This window comes from Notamacropus eugenii, chromosome 1 (assembly GCF_028372415.1).
Source record: "Notamacropus eugenii isolate mMacEug1 chromosome 1, mMacEug1.pri_v2, whole genome shotgun sequence".
In the NCBI taxonomy this organism is placed as follows: Eukaryota; Metazoa; Chordata; class Mammalia; order Diprotodontia; family Macropodidae; genus Notamacropus; species Notamacropus eugenii.
Window position 1 is genome coordinate 522964171 of NC_092872.1, and position 17376 is coordinate 522981546.

At 40.0% G+C, this 17376-nt stretch overlaps 1 protein-coding gene across 9 annotated transcripts in view; it reads left to right on the plus strand.

Annotated features, from left to right (window-relative positions):
- The window catches only part of OGDH (oxoglutarate dehydrogenase), a 95560-nt gene that overhangs the window by 70486 nt on the left and 7698 nt on the right, over positions 1-17376 (plus strand). For all 9 annotated transcript variants that reach the window (XM_072633756.1, XM_072633765.1, XM_072633763.1 and 6 more), the window contains 10 exons: positions 123-251; positions 4746-4925; positions 6685-6837; positions 9937-10039; positions 11974-12102; positions 12842-12992; positions 13448-13575; positions 13728-13906; positions 14852-14923; positions 16670-16792. In XM_072633756.1, the coding sequence (XP_072489857.1) occupies positions 123-251; positions 4746-4925; positions 6685-6837; positions 9937-10039; positions 11974-12102; positions 12842-12992; positions 13448-13575; positions 13728-13906; positions 14852-14923; positions 16670-16792 (1347 nt within the window). The remainder of the gene's footprint in view (positions 1-122; positions 252-4745; positions 4926-6684; positions 6838-9936; positions 10040-11973; positions 12103-12841; positions 12993-13447; positions 13576-13727; positions 13907-14851; positions 14924-16669; positions 16793-17376) is intronic.

A 17376-nucleotide genomic window follows, 5' to 3' on the forward strand; every position in this document is an offset into this window, starting at 1 on the left:
AAAAAAATTTCACCTCATCCTCCACTATCCTTGGTAGAGTTTAAGAATCTAAAGGGAAGAATTTTCCATCTGGATTCTTAGGGTCTCTGAATTCACTGTCTACCTATTTTCCTGTGTTTTAGGTGATGTCCATCCTCATACATGGAGATGCTGCATTTGCTGGGCAGGGTATTGTGTATGAGACATTCCATTTGAGTGACCTTCCATCCTACACTACTCATGGCACTGTGCATGTGGTCGTTAACAATCAGGTAACATGAATTTTTCCTATCTAATCCTTAAAGTTCATAAATCTTACTGAAAAATCTAGCTGCATTCTTTAGCATAGGCATTTTGACTTTTCAAAGATCATCTTATAATCAGTGTCAATGAAGGAAACTTCTGCAAATGTATTTCAGTTCATAAAACATTGCCTACTACATACAGAGAGAGCTCAGTGATAGGAGCCAGCAGTGGGATAGAACTGAGAGATGAGATATGACAGGTTCCTGCCTTGATGGAGTTAGTCATCTAAGAAGGGGACATGACACAAACACTGATAACTACATCAAAATAGTCCTTGATAACTGCACAAGAAGTGTTGTGTGGTGAAATGAAAATGGCAGCAAAGAAGATGAAGACAAGAAGATCATCTGGAAAACCTTGCTGTAGGTGTCATGATGTTGGGGCACTGAGGAATTCTCAACATAGCTTGAAGAGGGGAAAATACTGAGTGGCTGGGGGAAAAAGTTATGCATAGGATCACTCCCCAGAAAAAGGCAATCAGCAGGACCTAACTCATTGTTTAGTCGCATTTGCCTACTTTCTCATTTCTCTAAAATCTTTATAAGAATAATCTACCCATCTGCCAAAGGCATCCTTGATGGAAAACATGAGAACAAGCAGACTTACAAATGATGTACTGCTCATCTCATCTCTGTAGTCATGCATTTGACTGACAGATGCAGAGAAGGCAAGATTCCACTGTTATTTCTTGTTGGTTAATTATAAAGAAGCATTGGGTTCAGTTGAGCAAAATACAGTCTCAGAGGCTCTCCACCAAGAAGGTTTGTCTCCCAGGCATATGATAATGATCGCAATAGCATTTGTATAATTTTACAAATACTATTTCATTTTATCCTCACAACAACCCTGGAAGGTAGTTGCTATTATTATTCCCAGTTTACAGAAAAGGAAATGGAGGCAGACAGGTTAAGTGACATGCACAGGATTATACAACTAGGTAGTGTCTGAGATCAGATTTGAACTCAGTTTTTCCTGATTCTTATCTCCCTTACTCTATCCATTGTGCCAACTAGCTTCCTACTTAACTCACACAGGACTCTTTGATGGATTCAATGGATATAAATTTGTTTAATACTCTTCTGATCATCAATATTAAACAAGACATAAAACAGGAACACATATTCATGATAAGTGCTTGGGCACTGTCAGAAAGTTCAACAAAAAAAATCATTGGAAGAGGGTTTTTCCTATAATACTGAAGCCTTCCCTGACAATCTTTTTTTCAGATGATATTGTGCTGATAACCTCAAGCTCAGAGTATTACAGAATCTTCTAAATGAAATCTGTAGATATTTGAGTTCGTTCTAGCTATATACACAGGAAAAAATAGGTAGTTGAATGCCTTTTGTCCAAATTTCAGTTTGCTTTTGGATGGATAAGCCATTGAACTGCTCCATCAATACATATATCTTGGTCAGAAACTGCAAATGGACTCCTGAGTAAAAGAAAAAGAGTGGGCCACAATGCATTTGGGAAATGGCAAAGCATTTTCAGTAGCCCTACGCTGCCCCCTACAACAAAAACTCATCCTTTTTATACCAGCACTGTTGATGTTACATGGCTGTAAATCATGAAATGCCACAATTTCTTAAGAATCAAAATTATAGTTGACCTGAAAGGCAATGGAGGGAAGCATGGTAAACATAAAGAGGCTGCCACATATTGCCAACCATGACTTAAACACAAAAACTGGCATAAAAGGTGTTATCAATGATTAGAAGAGGTGGTGGGGCTGGTCATTTGGCAGGATTAAAGTTAAGAGATGGCTTCATTGTTGTACTGGTATTCAGGTAATGTTAAAACCTTGAGGAAGTCATCTGGAATATAGTGTGGGTCTTCTGTAGAGAATCTGTTTGAGGATGTTAAGGAAGGCTTTATGGAAGTGGTAGGATCTGAGTTTGTCTTTAGAGCAAGAATAGGATTTCAATAGGCTAGGGATGGATGAGGAGCAGCAAGGTCACTCAGGAGATGAGGAAGCTCATGAGCCATGACAAAAGGACAGGGTAGAATATTTGTGTAAAGAATCCAAAATGGCCAGATTATTCCATTTGAACTTTTTTCCTTGTTGAATTGTGGTGCCTGCAGCCTTCACTGTTTGTTATAAGGTCTTTAGTGATCAACATGACTAATGTGGAAATATGTTTAACATGATTGTGCATCTATAAGCTGTATCAAATTGCTTGCTGTCTTGGGGAGGGAGGAAAATTTGGAGTTCAAAAGCTTACAAAGATGAAAGTTTAAACTATCTTTACATGTAATTGGAAAAAATTAAAATATTCTTAAGTTTAAAAAAAAGGCTTTGGTGATTAAATCTCCCATCCAGCAGGAATGAGAGAGCAGAAAGGTGCAGTCCTGCCTTCCCAATGGTGTTACATTCTCACCTGCTGTTGTTATAAGTGGGTGTGACAATACAAAATGATTGGACTACGCCCCTAAACTTCTCTTCTGGTTGATTTGTGGTGGCTACATTCTGATCCCAAGCTGACTTTTCCTCTCATTGAAGAGTGTCTCAACTCTGCTTCTCAGATAAAATTAATCTTTTTAAAATTGTTTTTGTCTATGGTAGCTCATCCTGGCCATTTTCAGGATGTAGCAAGAACATTGTGCTCCATGGAATGACCTGTCTCCTTGGGGAATGACAACCAGACAGGAGGTGCTTTATCCATGCTCTGCCAGCCTTGTCATTTCTTCTTCTGAAGGAGAATAAGTACAATAGCTACTTTTTTTAAATGTCAGAAATATCATTATATCAAAGACGTGATTTTGTCAGTATGGAGACTCCTACTAATACAGATTGCAGTCTTCTTTAAATTATAGTCTTCAAGGGGCAGCTAGGTGACTCAATGGATAGAGCACTAGGCCTGGAGTCAGGAAGACCCAAAGACAAATCCGTCCTCAGACATTTACTAGTTGAGTATCCATAGACAAGTCACTTACCTTCTGTTTGAGTTTCCTCAACGTACAATGGGGATGATGATAGCACTCACCTCCCCAGACTGTTATGAGGACTAAATGGGATGATAATTGTAAGGCACTTGGCACATAGTAAGCACTACATAGATGTCAGCTGCTGTCACTGTTACCATTATTGTTATTATTTAAGACTTGCCTGAAGCTTAAAGAAGGGTAAGGGACTTCCCCTTGGTCACATAACTAGTTAGTATGAGAGGCAGTATTTGAACCCAGGTCTTTCTACTATGCCATACTGCCTCTCTGATTTTTAATATTCATTCATTGGCATTAGTTCCCACAATGATGGAACCCACTGAGCCATTTGAATATTCAACTCAACAGACATTTCGCAAGATCCTAGATTTAGAGCTGCAAGAAAACTTAGAGGTCATCTAGACCAACTCCCTTATTTTAGATGAGGAAAGAGTCCCAGAGAGGTTAAATTACTTTCCCAGAGGCACCCAGAGAGTACCTGCAATTCTTCTGCTATGGGCTTATGTCGAATCAATTGCTGCCCAACTGTACTATCTCTGTAGGAGGATAATGAAAGCAAAAATTGTTTTAAAATTGTTTTTAGATATTTTGTAATTCCCAGTCTTTTGTAAAAACCTCTATGCTTGAGTTGAAGGTGTTCATCCTGATCTTTCAACAAAAACAAAATAAGCTGTTCTGTGGCCTTTGGACACCAATTGATTAAGAACTGTGGCAGGAGTGGGTGGACTGGCTTTACAGTGAATGTGTTTCTGTGCCTAAGGGAAGAACCAGAAGGTGATTTGGAATTATGGTTCTCCTTCTGGAGATAATAGTCTTTCTTTGTGATCCCGAAGACTCCTGTTCTGTCTTCTCTCCTGCTGTGTGTGTGTGCTGTTCCCAGGGGTGTCATTTTATGAAGCCCTGTACTTTTGTTTAGTCACATTGAGGCTATGGGTGAAAGTTGTCTGAGAATCTGTCTATGTAAATAAGATTGAGGATCTAATGATGAGCAGAGGACAGTGTTGAGAACACTCCTTTCTCCCTCCCCTTTTTCCCTCCCTCCTCCAGGTATCACAGGTGACAGCTGTGGCAAGCCTAGACCTTTTTCTCTCTGCTACAGAAAGTCATGCTCTACTTGATGACATTCGCTGATGTTGCAAAATGCAGCATTTGAGAAATAAAAACAATTCCATAGGAACAATGTTATAAATGATCATTTAGCCAAATAATGTTACAGATTACAGCAGGGTTTCCCGACCTTACAGTGGGGTTTGGTTACAAGAGGATCACAATGGTAGTTTGAAATCACTTGGGTTGAGGTAAACCCTTGTAGTTGCCTATGCCTATAAATAGGTTTTTGTTACCTCTTAGGTCTAATGTATATAGGCCTTCTTATCATCTGTTCACACTTTTGTAACCTCTGCATTAGATTATTGAGGTGGTGAGGATGATGAATGATAATGATGGAGTTATTTTGAGGCTACCTTAAGTGACTGCAGAAGAATCCTCTTTGACTCGGGACATTTTTCATGCAGATTGGCTTTACTACGGACCCCCGAATGGCCCGTTCTTCTCCATACCCTACTGATGTGGCCCGGGTGGTGAATGCACCAATTTTCCATGTGAATGCTGATGATCCTGAAGCAGTTATGTATGTGTGCAATGTGGCTGCTGAGTGGAGGAGCACTTTTCATAAAGATGTGGTTGTGGATTTGGTAAGTAACCAATGGGATTCAGTCACTGATGTTCTGGAGCTCTGTGTCAGCGCCATGGGTATTAATGCTTTTATCTCCTTAATTTGGCTCTCATTGCTTTTGGCTTTTTGTGGAGGTTTAAGAGGAAAGAAGGAGGGATTCTTAGCTTGTCTTGTCAACTCAGAATTTTCCACATTATTTAATCCTTGTGAGTATTCATACAGTTTAAAAGTCATTGCATTTCAGAGTTAGAAGGAACTTAAAGATCATCTGGTCCAATAGCACCTGAATAAGAATTCCCTTTACTACATATTTAACAGATGGTCATCTAGCCTTCCCTTGAAGATCTCTAATAAGGGAGAAATCTCCTAAGACATTCATTCCACTTTGATAGTCCAAATGGTACTGGAAAATTTTTCTTTACATTAAGCCCAGATCTGCCTTTATACAACCTCTGCCCACTGCCCCCACTTTTGCCTTTTGAACCCAAGCAAAACTTCCATGTCATCCCTTCAAATATACTTAAAGACTGTCAGTCTGTCTCCACTTCCCTATCACAAACACCACTTCTTCAGGTTAAATATCTTCAAGTTACCTCAACCATTCTATGATTTTGCCAGGAATCAATCAGATTCACTGGCTTCCAGTTTACGGACTGTTTTCTTTACTCTTTCCTAGCACAGATGAATGTGAAGTAATCTTATTATTTCTGACTAAACAGAAGCACTGCAGTGACAAAAAATCGCTCACTATGAGGTTGTTCTTTTCCTCTCAGTTAACTGTTATTTTTTTATTAAGCATGTTACTGTCTCTTTTTAAAATAAGTTTTTATGGATATTTTCCATTTCTTATATCGCCATGGTACCCCATCCTTTCCCCTTTCCCCTCCCTGAAAGTTATCCCACATGAGAAAGAGTATTTTAGAGAGGGAAAAAAAATTGAGTCCAAAAACATGTGCAAAAATGTGTAACACTTGTTGACCGCCCACCTCCACAAAGAGGTGGGTTGGAATTGTCTTCTCCACATGTCTTCATCAGAGACTCCCTTAATCTTTATAATTTTATTACATTTACTTTTGGTTTTTGGTATCTTTCCATTTACATTGTTACAGTTACTATATATGTTGTTTTCTTCACTGTTTACTTCAGTCTGCATCAGTTCATAGAGATCTCTCCATGCTTCTGTATATTTATCACACATCATTTCTTTCATCACCGTAATGTTCCATTACATTCATGTACCATAGTTTGTTTGACCATTCCTCAGTTGATGGCATCTCCTTTGTTTTCAGTTCATAGCTATCATAAAAAGTGCTGCAATAAATATTTTGGAATACTGTATATGAGGACTTTTGTCTTAGTGATTGTATAAACGCAATAATGGAGTTTCTGGTTCAAAGATCATGAACTTTGTAGTCACTTTATTTGCATAATTCCAAATTGCTTTCCAAAATGGTTACACCATTTCACAGCTCCACCAACAATGTATTAGCATACTTATGTTTCCACAACCCCTTCAATATTGACTTATCTTTTTTTTGTCAACTTCTCTTTAAGAAGAGCTTATGTTTTTAAAACATTTTCATTTTTTTTTAAGCTCATAAAGTATCCCTAAGAATTAAGAAGGTAATTGAGAGGAATGACCAGAAGTTTAAATGACTTGTGAAAGCTTACTGGGATCTCCGAGTTTTAGCCCAGTGTGTTTTTTGTTGAGACTTCACTATTTCCCAAACATAACTAGAGAATCTAGTTTTCTAATACTTTTTTCCTTTGCTGTATAGGTATGTTACCGACGTAATGGCCACAATGAAATGGATGAACCTATGTTCACTCAGCCCCTCATGTACAAGCAGATCAGAAAACAGAAACCTGTGTTGCAGAAATATGCCGAGACCCTGGTGTCCCAGGGAGTGGTCAATCAGCCTGAATATGAGGTGCAGTCACTTGGACTATCCTATTTACTCCATCAAACTCTGTCAAAGTTAGTCAGCCAGCTACATTTATCAAGTGCCTAAATTCTGAATAAGACCAAAAAAAGGAGGTTGTAGCCACAGTACTTGTCTTGGAGAACGAGTCAGTGGGGGAATCCTGCTCAAACACAAATGAAATAACAGTAGAGGAGGGAGAGTTAGCGAAGGCATGTATCAGTTCATTGTTCTTGTGTCTTAAGTGCTAGGATTACAAATGTGGTTTATTGGATTGCTCTGCTAGTCTGGGAAATCTCTTCATTCAGCAACACTTGTCAAGCACACCCAAGCATCATAGTAAGTATTAAAAGATTTGTTCAAAAAGACAGTCTTTGTCCTCAAGGAGTTTACACTCTAGTTGGGGAGATAGAAAGTGTACCCAAATGTCTGTAAAACAAGACAAAATGTGATTTTGAACTGTTACTCCTTTGCTTAAGAGGCTTTCAGTTATTCCCTTTTACCTGGAGTTTAAAATAAAACCCCTCTGTTTGGAATTGTATAGCTCTTTCCTACCTGACTCAGGCCTGATAACACCTTACTAGCCTCCAGCGCTCTAGGCTTTGGCCAACTTGATGCTCCACATATATGATGTTCCCATCTCTGTGCCTTTGCACCAGCTTCCCACTCTGCCAGGAACTTCCTTGGTTTGACCTCTTCCTCTAGAAACCTCTGTTCAAGGCTCAGTTTAAATACTTCTTCCTACAAGAGGCCTTTCTGGATTTCTTCCAGTTGTTAGTGGATCCTTCGCCCTACTGTACCTCACCCCTCCCAAAAAAGAAAAAAAACAGCTTTCTGTTTATTTTTATTCACATTATTTGCCCCCAGTTGAATATAAGCTCCTTGAGCATGGGGACTATTAGTTTCTTTTGTCGTTGTATTCCCACTGCCCTAGTATGATGCTTGGCACATAGTAGGCACTTATGAATGAATGTTGAGTTGAACTGAACAAATAAATAAAAGGAGACAGTGAAGCGTTCAAAGGAAAGAGATCATTTCACAAAAGAAGTGCAATTCAAATATTGTTTTGAAAGAAGGAGATGTGGTTTGGAGATAAAGGTAAAGATACAGCTGCATGTGTCACGTGGAGGGGACCAAGGAGTGAGAGAAAGGTTCTATTCAGTAGAAGGTCCATTATTTGAAGTTTTACTATCATTCCAGAAGGAAACAGGAGTTAGTACAGACTTCTGGGGGTGGGCAGGCAGTAAACAGTGCTTCAGAACAGTGGGATCTATTATAACATATAGAATGGTTGCAGATGGAGAGAGGCTGGAAATCAGGAGACCAGCTTTGTTACATTATCTGAGGTTAATTGCTGTTGGGCCTTGCATTAGGAAAAAGATTGTAGGAAGGGAAAGAAAGGGATGTTGCAGAGCAAGAAGAAACAATTCTATTGGTATTCAGTTTAATAAATGTTTTTAAAGTACCTGCTGTGTACCCAACACTAATGACAGGTGTTTGAGATATAAAAGTGAAACAAACCCTGACCCTCTTAAAACTTATATTCTGCATGGAGGAAATAACATATATACACACAAGTCAATGAAGAAAAGCAATAATGATTTCAGAGTGGGGGGAGACTAAAAACTGGGGGAATCCTAAAAGGTTTCTTCAGCATTTGAGCTAATAAACCTTGAAGGAAGCTAAGTTTTCAAGAGGTAGGGTTGAAAAGAGAAAACATTTCAAACATGGTGGTCACCCTTTTAGAGATACGGAATGTTATTTATGAAGAACTGCAAGTAAGCTGTTTTGGCTGGAATGTCAAGTGTGAGGTGAAGAATCATGTGAAATGAATGCTGTCCTCCAGAGAAAGAACTGAGAGAGCCTGAATGCAGATCAAAGATTTCTTTACTTTCTTTATTTTTCTTGGGGCTTTTTGTCTCTGTTTTCTTTCACAGAATGACTTACATGTGTTCTGCATGACCACACATCTACATCAAATTGCTTGCCTTCTCAATTTGGGTGGAGGGGGAGAGGATTTGGAACTCAAAATTTTGGGGGAAAAGAATGTTAAAGTTGTTTTTACATGTAATTGGGAAAAAATAAAATATTAAGATTTTTTTTTTAAAAAATCATGTGAAATAAATCTGAAAAGATAGATAATGATGGGCTTTACATTGCAAATAGAACAACTCAGGAGACTGAATTTTAAAAAAAGCAAAAAGAGCAATCACTCCAAGAGTGGGAAACTGAAGGATAAGGAGAGTAATGATACCATTAATAGCTTTGAAGAAGGAGGCTAGGACAGTGATTAGTTTTGGGGGGCAGGAAGACAATGAATTCAGCTTTTAAATATCAGCCGAATGTGTGAATAAATGACAAAGACATAGGGCCAGAAAGTGTCAGATCAGGACTGCAGGTAAGATTTGGGGTCCTAAATCTATGGGACATGATTTTTTTAAACTTAAGAACTTTGTAAGGAAATATATGGGCAGCTAGGTGGTGCCATAGTGCACAGAGCCCCGGGCCTGGAGTCAGGAACTTTTCCTGAGTTCAAATCCAGTCTTAGACACTTAACTAGCTGTGTGATCCTGGGCAAGTCACTCAATGCTTTTTGCTTCAGTTTCCCCATCTATGAAAGGAGTTAGACAAGAAAATTGCAAACTACTCCAGTATCTTTGCCAAGAAAACCCCAAAATGGGGTTATGGAGTGTCAGATACAACCAAAAACAACTGAATAACAAGGGGAAAAAATATACATATGTGTAAGTTGAGATTTCTGAGTGGTCAGAACTATACCTTTGAGGGATACTGAAATTTCCTATTCAGTAGACTAGTAAGAGAAGAGAAAATAAACAAGGTAGCCAGATAATAGAAAACAAATCCCAAATCCTAGTAGGCTTCTAGTGGGATTGTTTTGAGGGACAAAGAAGGCCTGTTGTTACTTTGACTCCAGGATGCCTGGAAGCTAGCACAGGTGGAATTTCTTGGCTTGATAAAACATTTTAGAACATGAGTTGAAGTTGCCTTCCCTTGAAACATGAGAGAGCAGCCTCTGGATTCAAATGCTAATTCTAATACTCACTGTATTTGGTCTTGTACCTGATGTTCTGTGTCACTACTTTGTAGGAGGAGATTTCCAAGTACGATAAGATCTGTGAGGAGGCCTTTACCAGATCTAAAGATGAGAAGATCCTACACATCAAGCACTGGCTTGACTCACCCTGGCCTGGTGAGTAGTAATAGGTCGCTTATTAAAGCTTTTTTATTCTAAGACTACAGTGGAAGGACCAAGAGAGAATGAATTAGTATTTCTTAGAAGGCAGGTGGAAGATGGAAGCCATTCAAGCAGAAAATGGTGGGATAGGGAACAGGGAGGCTCTTCTCTGGGCTGAGCAAAGGAAGTATAAAAAAAAAAGATTGTATCAATAAAAGTCATAACTAGAGATCTGGTCTGGGCTGAGAAGGGACGGGGAATGGTTATCATTCTGTGAGAGTGAAGACTAAGATTAGATTGGTTCAAACAAAACAGGCTATACAGCACCTTATATTGATTTATTTTACAACACAATAAAATAAAGAAGGGTAGACAAAGAGGGAAAACTTACTTCCAGCCTTGTCTGGATTAAAACCTAAAATATAAGAGTTGCAGAATAAATTAGAAAATAGAACCTAAAATTTGCTACATAAGTAGTAATTGCAGTCACAGTTTTTGACAATTCAGCAGTAAAAATAGATACTGTCAAGAGAGACAAACAGAAAAACTACATTATGTTTAAAGGTACCATTGATAATAAACATAAAAAGTGTATGTGTGTGTAGATACATACATACATACATACGTGTGTGTGTGTATATATATGGAACAGGGACAAATGGTAAGGAAAAGCTAACTGAAAAGCAAAAAACATGATTAAGAAGGGAGCAATTATAGAAAATGTCAACTTTTCTGAACTTGGCAACTATATAATAGATAAACAAGAAGAAAATTATAAATTCCAATTGCCTATTAGAAAAACTAGATTTGAGAGACCTCTGATAGAAATCTCAGAAAGTGCACTTTTTTTAATCAGGACAATATGGCCCTTTTCAAAGATTAATCATAACATAATGGAACGTACAATTAAAGATAGAGTAGGAATTATACTTCAAGAATATATGTGTACAACCCATATAAGGTTGCATGTGATCTCAGGTAGGGTGAGGGGAGGGAGGGGGAGAAAATCTAAGACTTAAGGAAGTGATTATTAGAAAACTGAAAGCAAGTAAATTAATTTTTAAAAAAAGAAAATTATACTTTGAGGAATCTATGACCTTATCTGTGAGTGTATACCCTCCAGCATTGCAGGCTGTAATTAACCATTTTTTTCTTCTCTTTTGTGAATTTTTTTCATGTTTTCCCACAAATATTCCATATTCTGTCTATCAAATATCTCTTGCTTTCCCTCTCTTACTGGCTTATTTTTCTGGTCCAACATTCTTTATTCTACTTCTCCTATGCTGTTCTTTCTTGGTGATATGTTGCAGCCTACTTGTGCTTACCATGCCTCTCCGTTGCCCATTTGGTGGCCCTCAACTTTCATTCTTCGGCCACTGTGGTATCATAAAACTCGTAGCCATACAGAATCACCAGTGCAGGGGAAAGAACACTTGACTCTTGATGCAGAGGAACTGAGTTCAAGCCCTGGCTCTGGAATCAGAGAACCTAGATTCAAATCCTGCCTGCAATGCTTAGCCATCTGTGTGATCCTGACCAACTCACACATATTGTCTCTGGGCCTTGCTTTCCACATCACTAAAATGAGGATTGGACTCGATAGCCTTTGAGGTCCTTTTCAGCTCTAGAGCCATAATCCTATGACAAATAGTTTCTAGTCTCTGCGTTCCAGGAGTTTATATTGTAATAGAGATAAAACATGTACATAGGTAACTGTAATACAGGGTAGAAGGTTGTAACTACAGAAGTTGCTACCCCCAAATTTGAAAGAGTTCAGATGAATATGAATTCTGAGACCTTTTACTCTGAATCTCCTTTCATGAAGTCTCACAATTTCTCATTTAGTTCAGGGTAAGACAGAATAATCTTTGTTGCTCAGTGTTCTGTCATAGGGCTTGTAAGAGTAGACATGGTGATAATCCATTTCTGGCTCATCTTTTCTCTTCCAGGTTTTTTTACTCTGGATGGACAACCCAGGAGCATGTCTTGCCCTTCAACTGGCCTAACTGAAGAGGTTCTGGCACACATAGGAAATGTAGCCAGCTCTGTTCCTGTGGAGAACTTCACCATTCATGGGGGTAACTAATAGCTTTACTGATCTGCAGAACTGTAGGGCAAGACGATGAGCTAGTTCCAAAGGAACCACGATGCTATCCACCTCCAGAGAGAGAACTAATGAATTTTGAGTGCAGAATGAAGCATATTTTCTTAACTTTTTTTATTTTTCTCAGGTTTTTTTATGGGTTTTTTTTTTTTGGCCACCTAGCTAATATGAAAATATATTTTGCATGACTTCTTATGGATAATCAGTATCACATTACTTGCTTTCTCAAGAGGTGAGAGAGAAAATGGGAGGGAGGAAGAGAATTTGAAGCCCCCAATTTTTTTAAAATGGATATTAAAAATGTTTTGACATTTAGAAAAAAACAATGATTTGTAGGATACCTGAATTCTGTAACAGCTTCTGCTTGTGGCCTGTGGTCCTTGGCTTAACCAGTAGGAGGCTCATTCCTCACTGGGTAAAATGCAGAGAAAGTTTCTGATCTGAGATTTATAGTTCTGAATAATGAATGAGTTTAAAAAAACAAACCTGGGTGAGGTCCTAGCAGACGTATGTAAGTATTGAGAAAAAGTCAAATCACTACAATTTTAAGATTAAGCCCCATTCTGTAATGAGACAGTCTCATTGTTTTCTAAGCTAAGAGGAGAGAGAGGCATCAGTTCCGTACTCATTAATATGGTGCTATTGAGAACCTGCCTGTACAGAAACTATTGGTCAAGCCTGGAATGGGATTTTAAGCTTGAGTGTCTCCATAGGCCTGAGTCGAATTCTAAAAACCCGTGGAGAACTGGTAAAGAATCGAACAGTGGACTGGGCCCTTGCTGAGTACATGGCCTTTGGCTCACTCCTGAAAGATGGGATCCACATTCGACTCAGCGGCCAGGATGTTGAACGGGGAACCTTCAGGTAAAGCCTAGTGCTTACCACCTCATTGAGGATAGGAATTGGAATTGGAGATAGCCTGAGCTCTTTCTCAGAGTCGTATCATTACTGTTCACTCAGTCATGGGGGCCTTGGTTTAAATAGAGTAGTCTCATGGGCAGCCAGATCGCACAGTGGATAGAACACCAGCCCTGGTGTTAGAAGGACTTCAGTTCAAATCTAGTCTTACATACTTACTTACTTAGCCTGGCAAGTCACTTAACCCCAACTGCCTCCAAAATAAAAAGTATGATTGGTTGCTCTGATTTCTTTGGACAGCTTTTATTAAGAATAGCACTCTGTTGTGTTTGTATAGGTAGATGCTTGGGAGATATCTTCCTATCATGGCTTCTCACTTAGTAGCTTGTTTAGCCACAGTGCAGGGTCATTTGAGGGGGAAGGGAGTGAAGTTGATATTAATAACCATTCTTCTGTTCCAGCCATCGTCATCATGTGCTACATGACCAGAATGTAGACAAGAGAATCTGCATTCCCATGAACCACCTCTGGCCCAACCAGGCTCCATATACAGTCTGTAACAGCTCTCTCTCTGAATATGGAGTCCTAGGTGAGTGCCTTGAGCCCTTGCCTCTGGAGAGTCATAACCCCCTGTATATATATTTAGTGAGCATGTCCTTAAGCACATGTCTTTGTCCTTCCGCTCTTCTTGGGTAAAGATCTGTCCTCCCTCTCACCATCCCTCCTTTGTGTACCATACAGGCTTTGAGCTGGGCTTTGCTATGGCAAGTCCTAATGCCCTCGTCCTTTGGGAGGCTCAGTTTGGTGATTTCCACAACACTGCTCAGTGTATCATTGACCAATTCATCTGCCCAGGACAGGCCAAGTGGGTTCGACAGAATGGCATTGTCTTGCTCCTACCGCATGGTATGGAAGGAATGGTGAGCATTTCTTTCTCTACTGACCCAACCTGGTATCTACTCCTGCCTAAGCTCATTGCATAGGAAAAAGAGTTTACTCTCTGGACCTCAGCTCTTACACGTGACCCTCAGGTTGGCTCCTGATCCCTCTACCTACCCCCAAAGATTCCTAGAGACACCAGCCAGTTCTTGTCTCCTATAGTGGTTACAACAAAAAAGATTTGCCTGTTACTTTCCATTCTCTTATCCCCAGTTCTCTCTGCAGAGGTATAAACAGGGAATGGAAGAGGAAGCTGCTCTAGGTATAACCCCCAGGACCCCATTTCTCTGCCTTACCCTAAACCTGATCTCCCCTCTTCCTCTCCACACTCCCCCTTCCTGAACCAAAACAGGAAACTTTGGCTTTGTCATGTGTTCATGTCATGACATGTATCCACACTTATATCATCACTTTCTGGTTTTGAGTCATTGTGGAAAGTAAATCTCCCTTGACAGCACCTAATCTGACACTCAGACCTCTCAGCACTCTCATTCCTACTCCCAACTTTCCAAGCCCCAGTCTGCCACAGGTGCTAAGAGCGCCTAGTACTGTCTCAGCCTGTATTACTACTGCTCATTATCTTTAATCTCTGATTTTGGAAAAGATGAAAGCCCGGTTGAGTGACCCTGAGGCTCTAGAGATAGGCCTTCATTAAATGGAAGAGTCAAAGAGCCCCAGGTTTAGCAGTCTCAGATAAGAATGCTGTTATAATGCTGTGTGCCCTGTTTGTGAAGATGAGAGGGGATGAAGGTGTCGAGAGGTCAGAGAAGGGAGAATTAAATTCAGCAGTACTCAAAACACAGAATTTGGTCTTTGTCAGACCCAAGAGAAGTAAGTTGATAGTACTGGTATAAACAAAGCATCTGTTAACAGAGTGGGATCTTCAGCAGAGGGTGGCCTCAGACTGATTTCTTGTTTGGTTCCAGGGTCCAGAGCATTCATCGGCTAGACCAGAGAGATTTCTGCAGATGTGTAATGATGACCCAGATGTCTTCCCTGTAAGTTAAGTTGCCTCTGACCTGGTTGGGACTCTCGAGTGGGTAACTCAATCTGTTGCAGGCAGCCCATACCATCCAAGGGAGAGTAGCTGAGGGAAGAAAATTCCTCCCCAAACGTCTGACCTTTCTTAAATTCCCACTTGGACTCCTGTGGTTATCTGTGTGTTTTTGGCAGCTTTCTCCTTGGTAATCATTTGTGTGGTCCTTGATACTGGCAGCAGGAGACATTGTTTTTTGTGCCCTCTTTTCATTCAGAAATGAGACTGGCTGACATGACTGCCTCATTATCCTAATTAGTATGAGTGGGTAGATAGGTGTGGCCACTTTGCCTGCTGGTTTTCCCCTAAATGAGAGACCTCAACAGAGTACAAAGGAAATAGAAGTGCTAGGGCTACTTCCTGTAGCTTCCTACCCTTGCCAAAGACAGAGGGACTTGAATTTGAAAGCTGTTGATTATATTTACCACTCCATGGCAATTCCCTCCAATTATCCTTTTAAAAAACTTGTTTTAGGATGATACTAAAGAAACTGAGGACCAGAGATATTTTAACCAGAAGAGACCTTAGAAGTCATCTAACCCAACCCTCTCATTTTACAGAGGAGGACACTGTAACCTGGAGAGGTTCCATGACTTGTCCAGGGTCATATGAATAAGAGGTGGCAGAGTTGGGTTTTTAACCCAGTTACTATGCCTAAATCCAGTGCTCTTTTCACTCAACCCTGTGGGAGGAAAAGTTTAGGGACTATTCTGGAATGAATAGCCTGAGTATGCTAAGACTGTACCTGAGATCTTTGATACACTTTATTCTGAAAGGGAAGCAAATCAAGAGTTATTTACTAAGTACTAACTCTGTTAATAGGCAGAGCTAGGTGGTGTAATGGATAGAGTGCCAAGCCTAGAGACAGGAAGACCTGAGTTCAGATCCAGCCTCAGACATTTACTACCTGTGTGACTCTGTGCAAGTCACTTAACCCCATTTGCCTCAGTTTCTCCTCTGTAAAAGGAGCTGGACAAGGAAACGGCAGACCACTCTAGTGTGTTTGCCAAGAAAACCCCAAATAGAGTCACAAAGAGTTGGATGTGACTGAACAAACTGAACAGTAATAAACTATATTAATAAGTAGTTACTATCCTAAGTCCATACTGTATACCCTGTTTTATCTCAGAAAGAAGAATGCTCTTGACCTCAGAGAGTTTATCATCTATTTTGAGACAAGTTGTATAGATGTAAAACAAACAAGACAGTATGTAACCAAGAGTAAAATTGCACAGTGTTAAGTACTAAAGAAATAAAAAGACATAAAGGGCCCAGGATCAGGGCATAGTGTGACTTTTCTTAGTCTGAACAGGGCAGTGAAGTGCATTTGGGCTCAAAGCAGAATTCCAGAATGGGACTTAAAAATTAGTGGCCCAATGTAATCTAATGACTGGACCTAGAACTTGAGTCTTGAGAAGCATCTGAACTGGCTAACTCAAGACCTTATCCATAATGGTGTTTCTGACTGTAAGATGACAGAATTGTTTAGCATCATCTCTGAAGGCTCTTGAACATCCCATGATTCTGTTTTCATCTGTGTTTAAATGCCTTCCATCTTGGGTAGACTTCAGCTCAATAGTGAGAACACTATTGCTATCCTCTTTTGTAATCTTCCCACCCCAAGGACCCAAACCACTGCTTGAATACAAAAGGGGTGGTTTAATGACTCATCGGACCCTGACAATTCACTTTGCTCTCTTTACTACAGAAACTTGATGACTTTGATGTGCGTCAACTCTATGACTGCAACTGGATTGTTGTTAATTGTTCCACTCCTGCTAACTTCTTCCATGTCCTACGACGACAGATCCTGCTACCCTTCCGGAAGCCGGTCAGTTACAGAGCCTACAATGCCCAGAAGAAGGCTCTGATCCAAGGGACAGACCCAAATTCATTACCCTTTGATGTCCCAGTAGAAAGAGTTCTGGGTGGGTGGTGCTGACCTCATGGAATTTCTAAAAGTGAAAGCATCCCTTATAGGAAATTGAGCCCCTAGTTTTCTTTCCACTTATTCTACAAATATTTGGGTTCCAAGACAGTCTACCCCAGGATAGGTATTGCTTCAGTCTTTTGTGATTTCATCACTGTGACTGTTCCTTCCACTGATACATTTTGAAACCTGTCCATGCCTTAGTAAATGGTTTCATTCATAGTCCAAAAAATCCCTATCATCTGCTGAGCAGTGTTGGGGTGATGAGCATCTCTGAATTTGGCTAGGATGGTCCTCCAATGACACACATACATACCATTTGTCTCCAAGGCCATACTCGAAGCCTTCCAGTTTGGTAGGGCCTGTCAGAGCTTTGCTCTTTAATGGTATAGCCTTGGAGAATTCAAGACTGCCTCAGCTCTCACCACAGTTCAGAGCATCAGCATCCCACCTACAGTGGGTGCTACAGGGTCTTCGTTTGAATT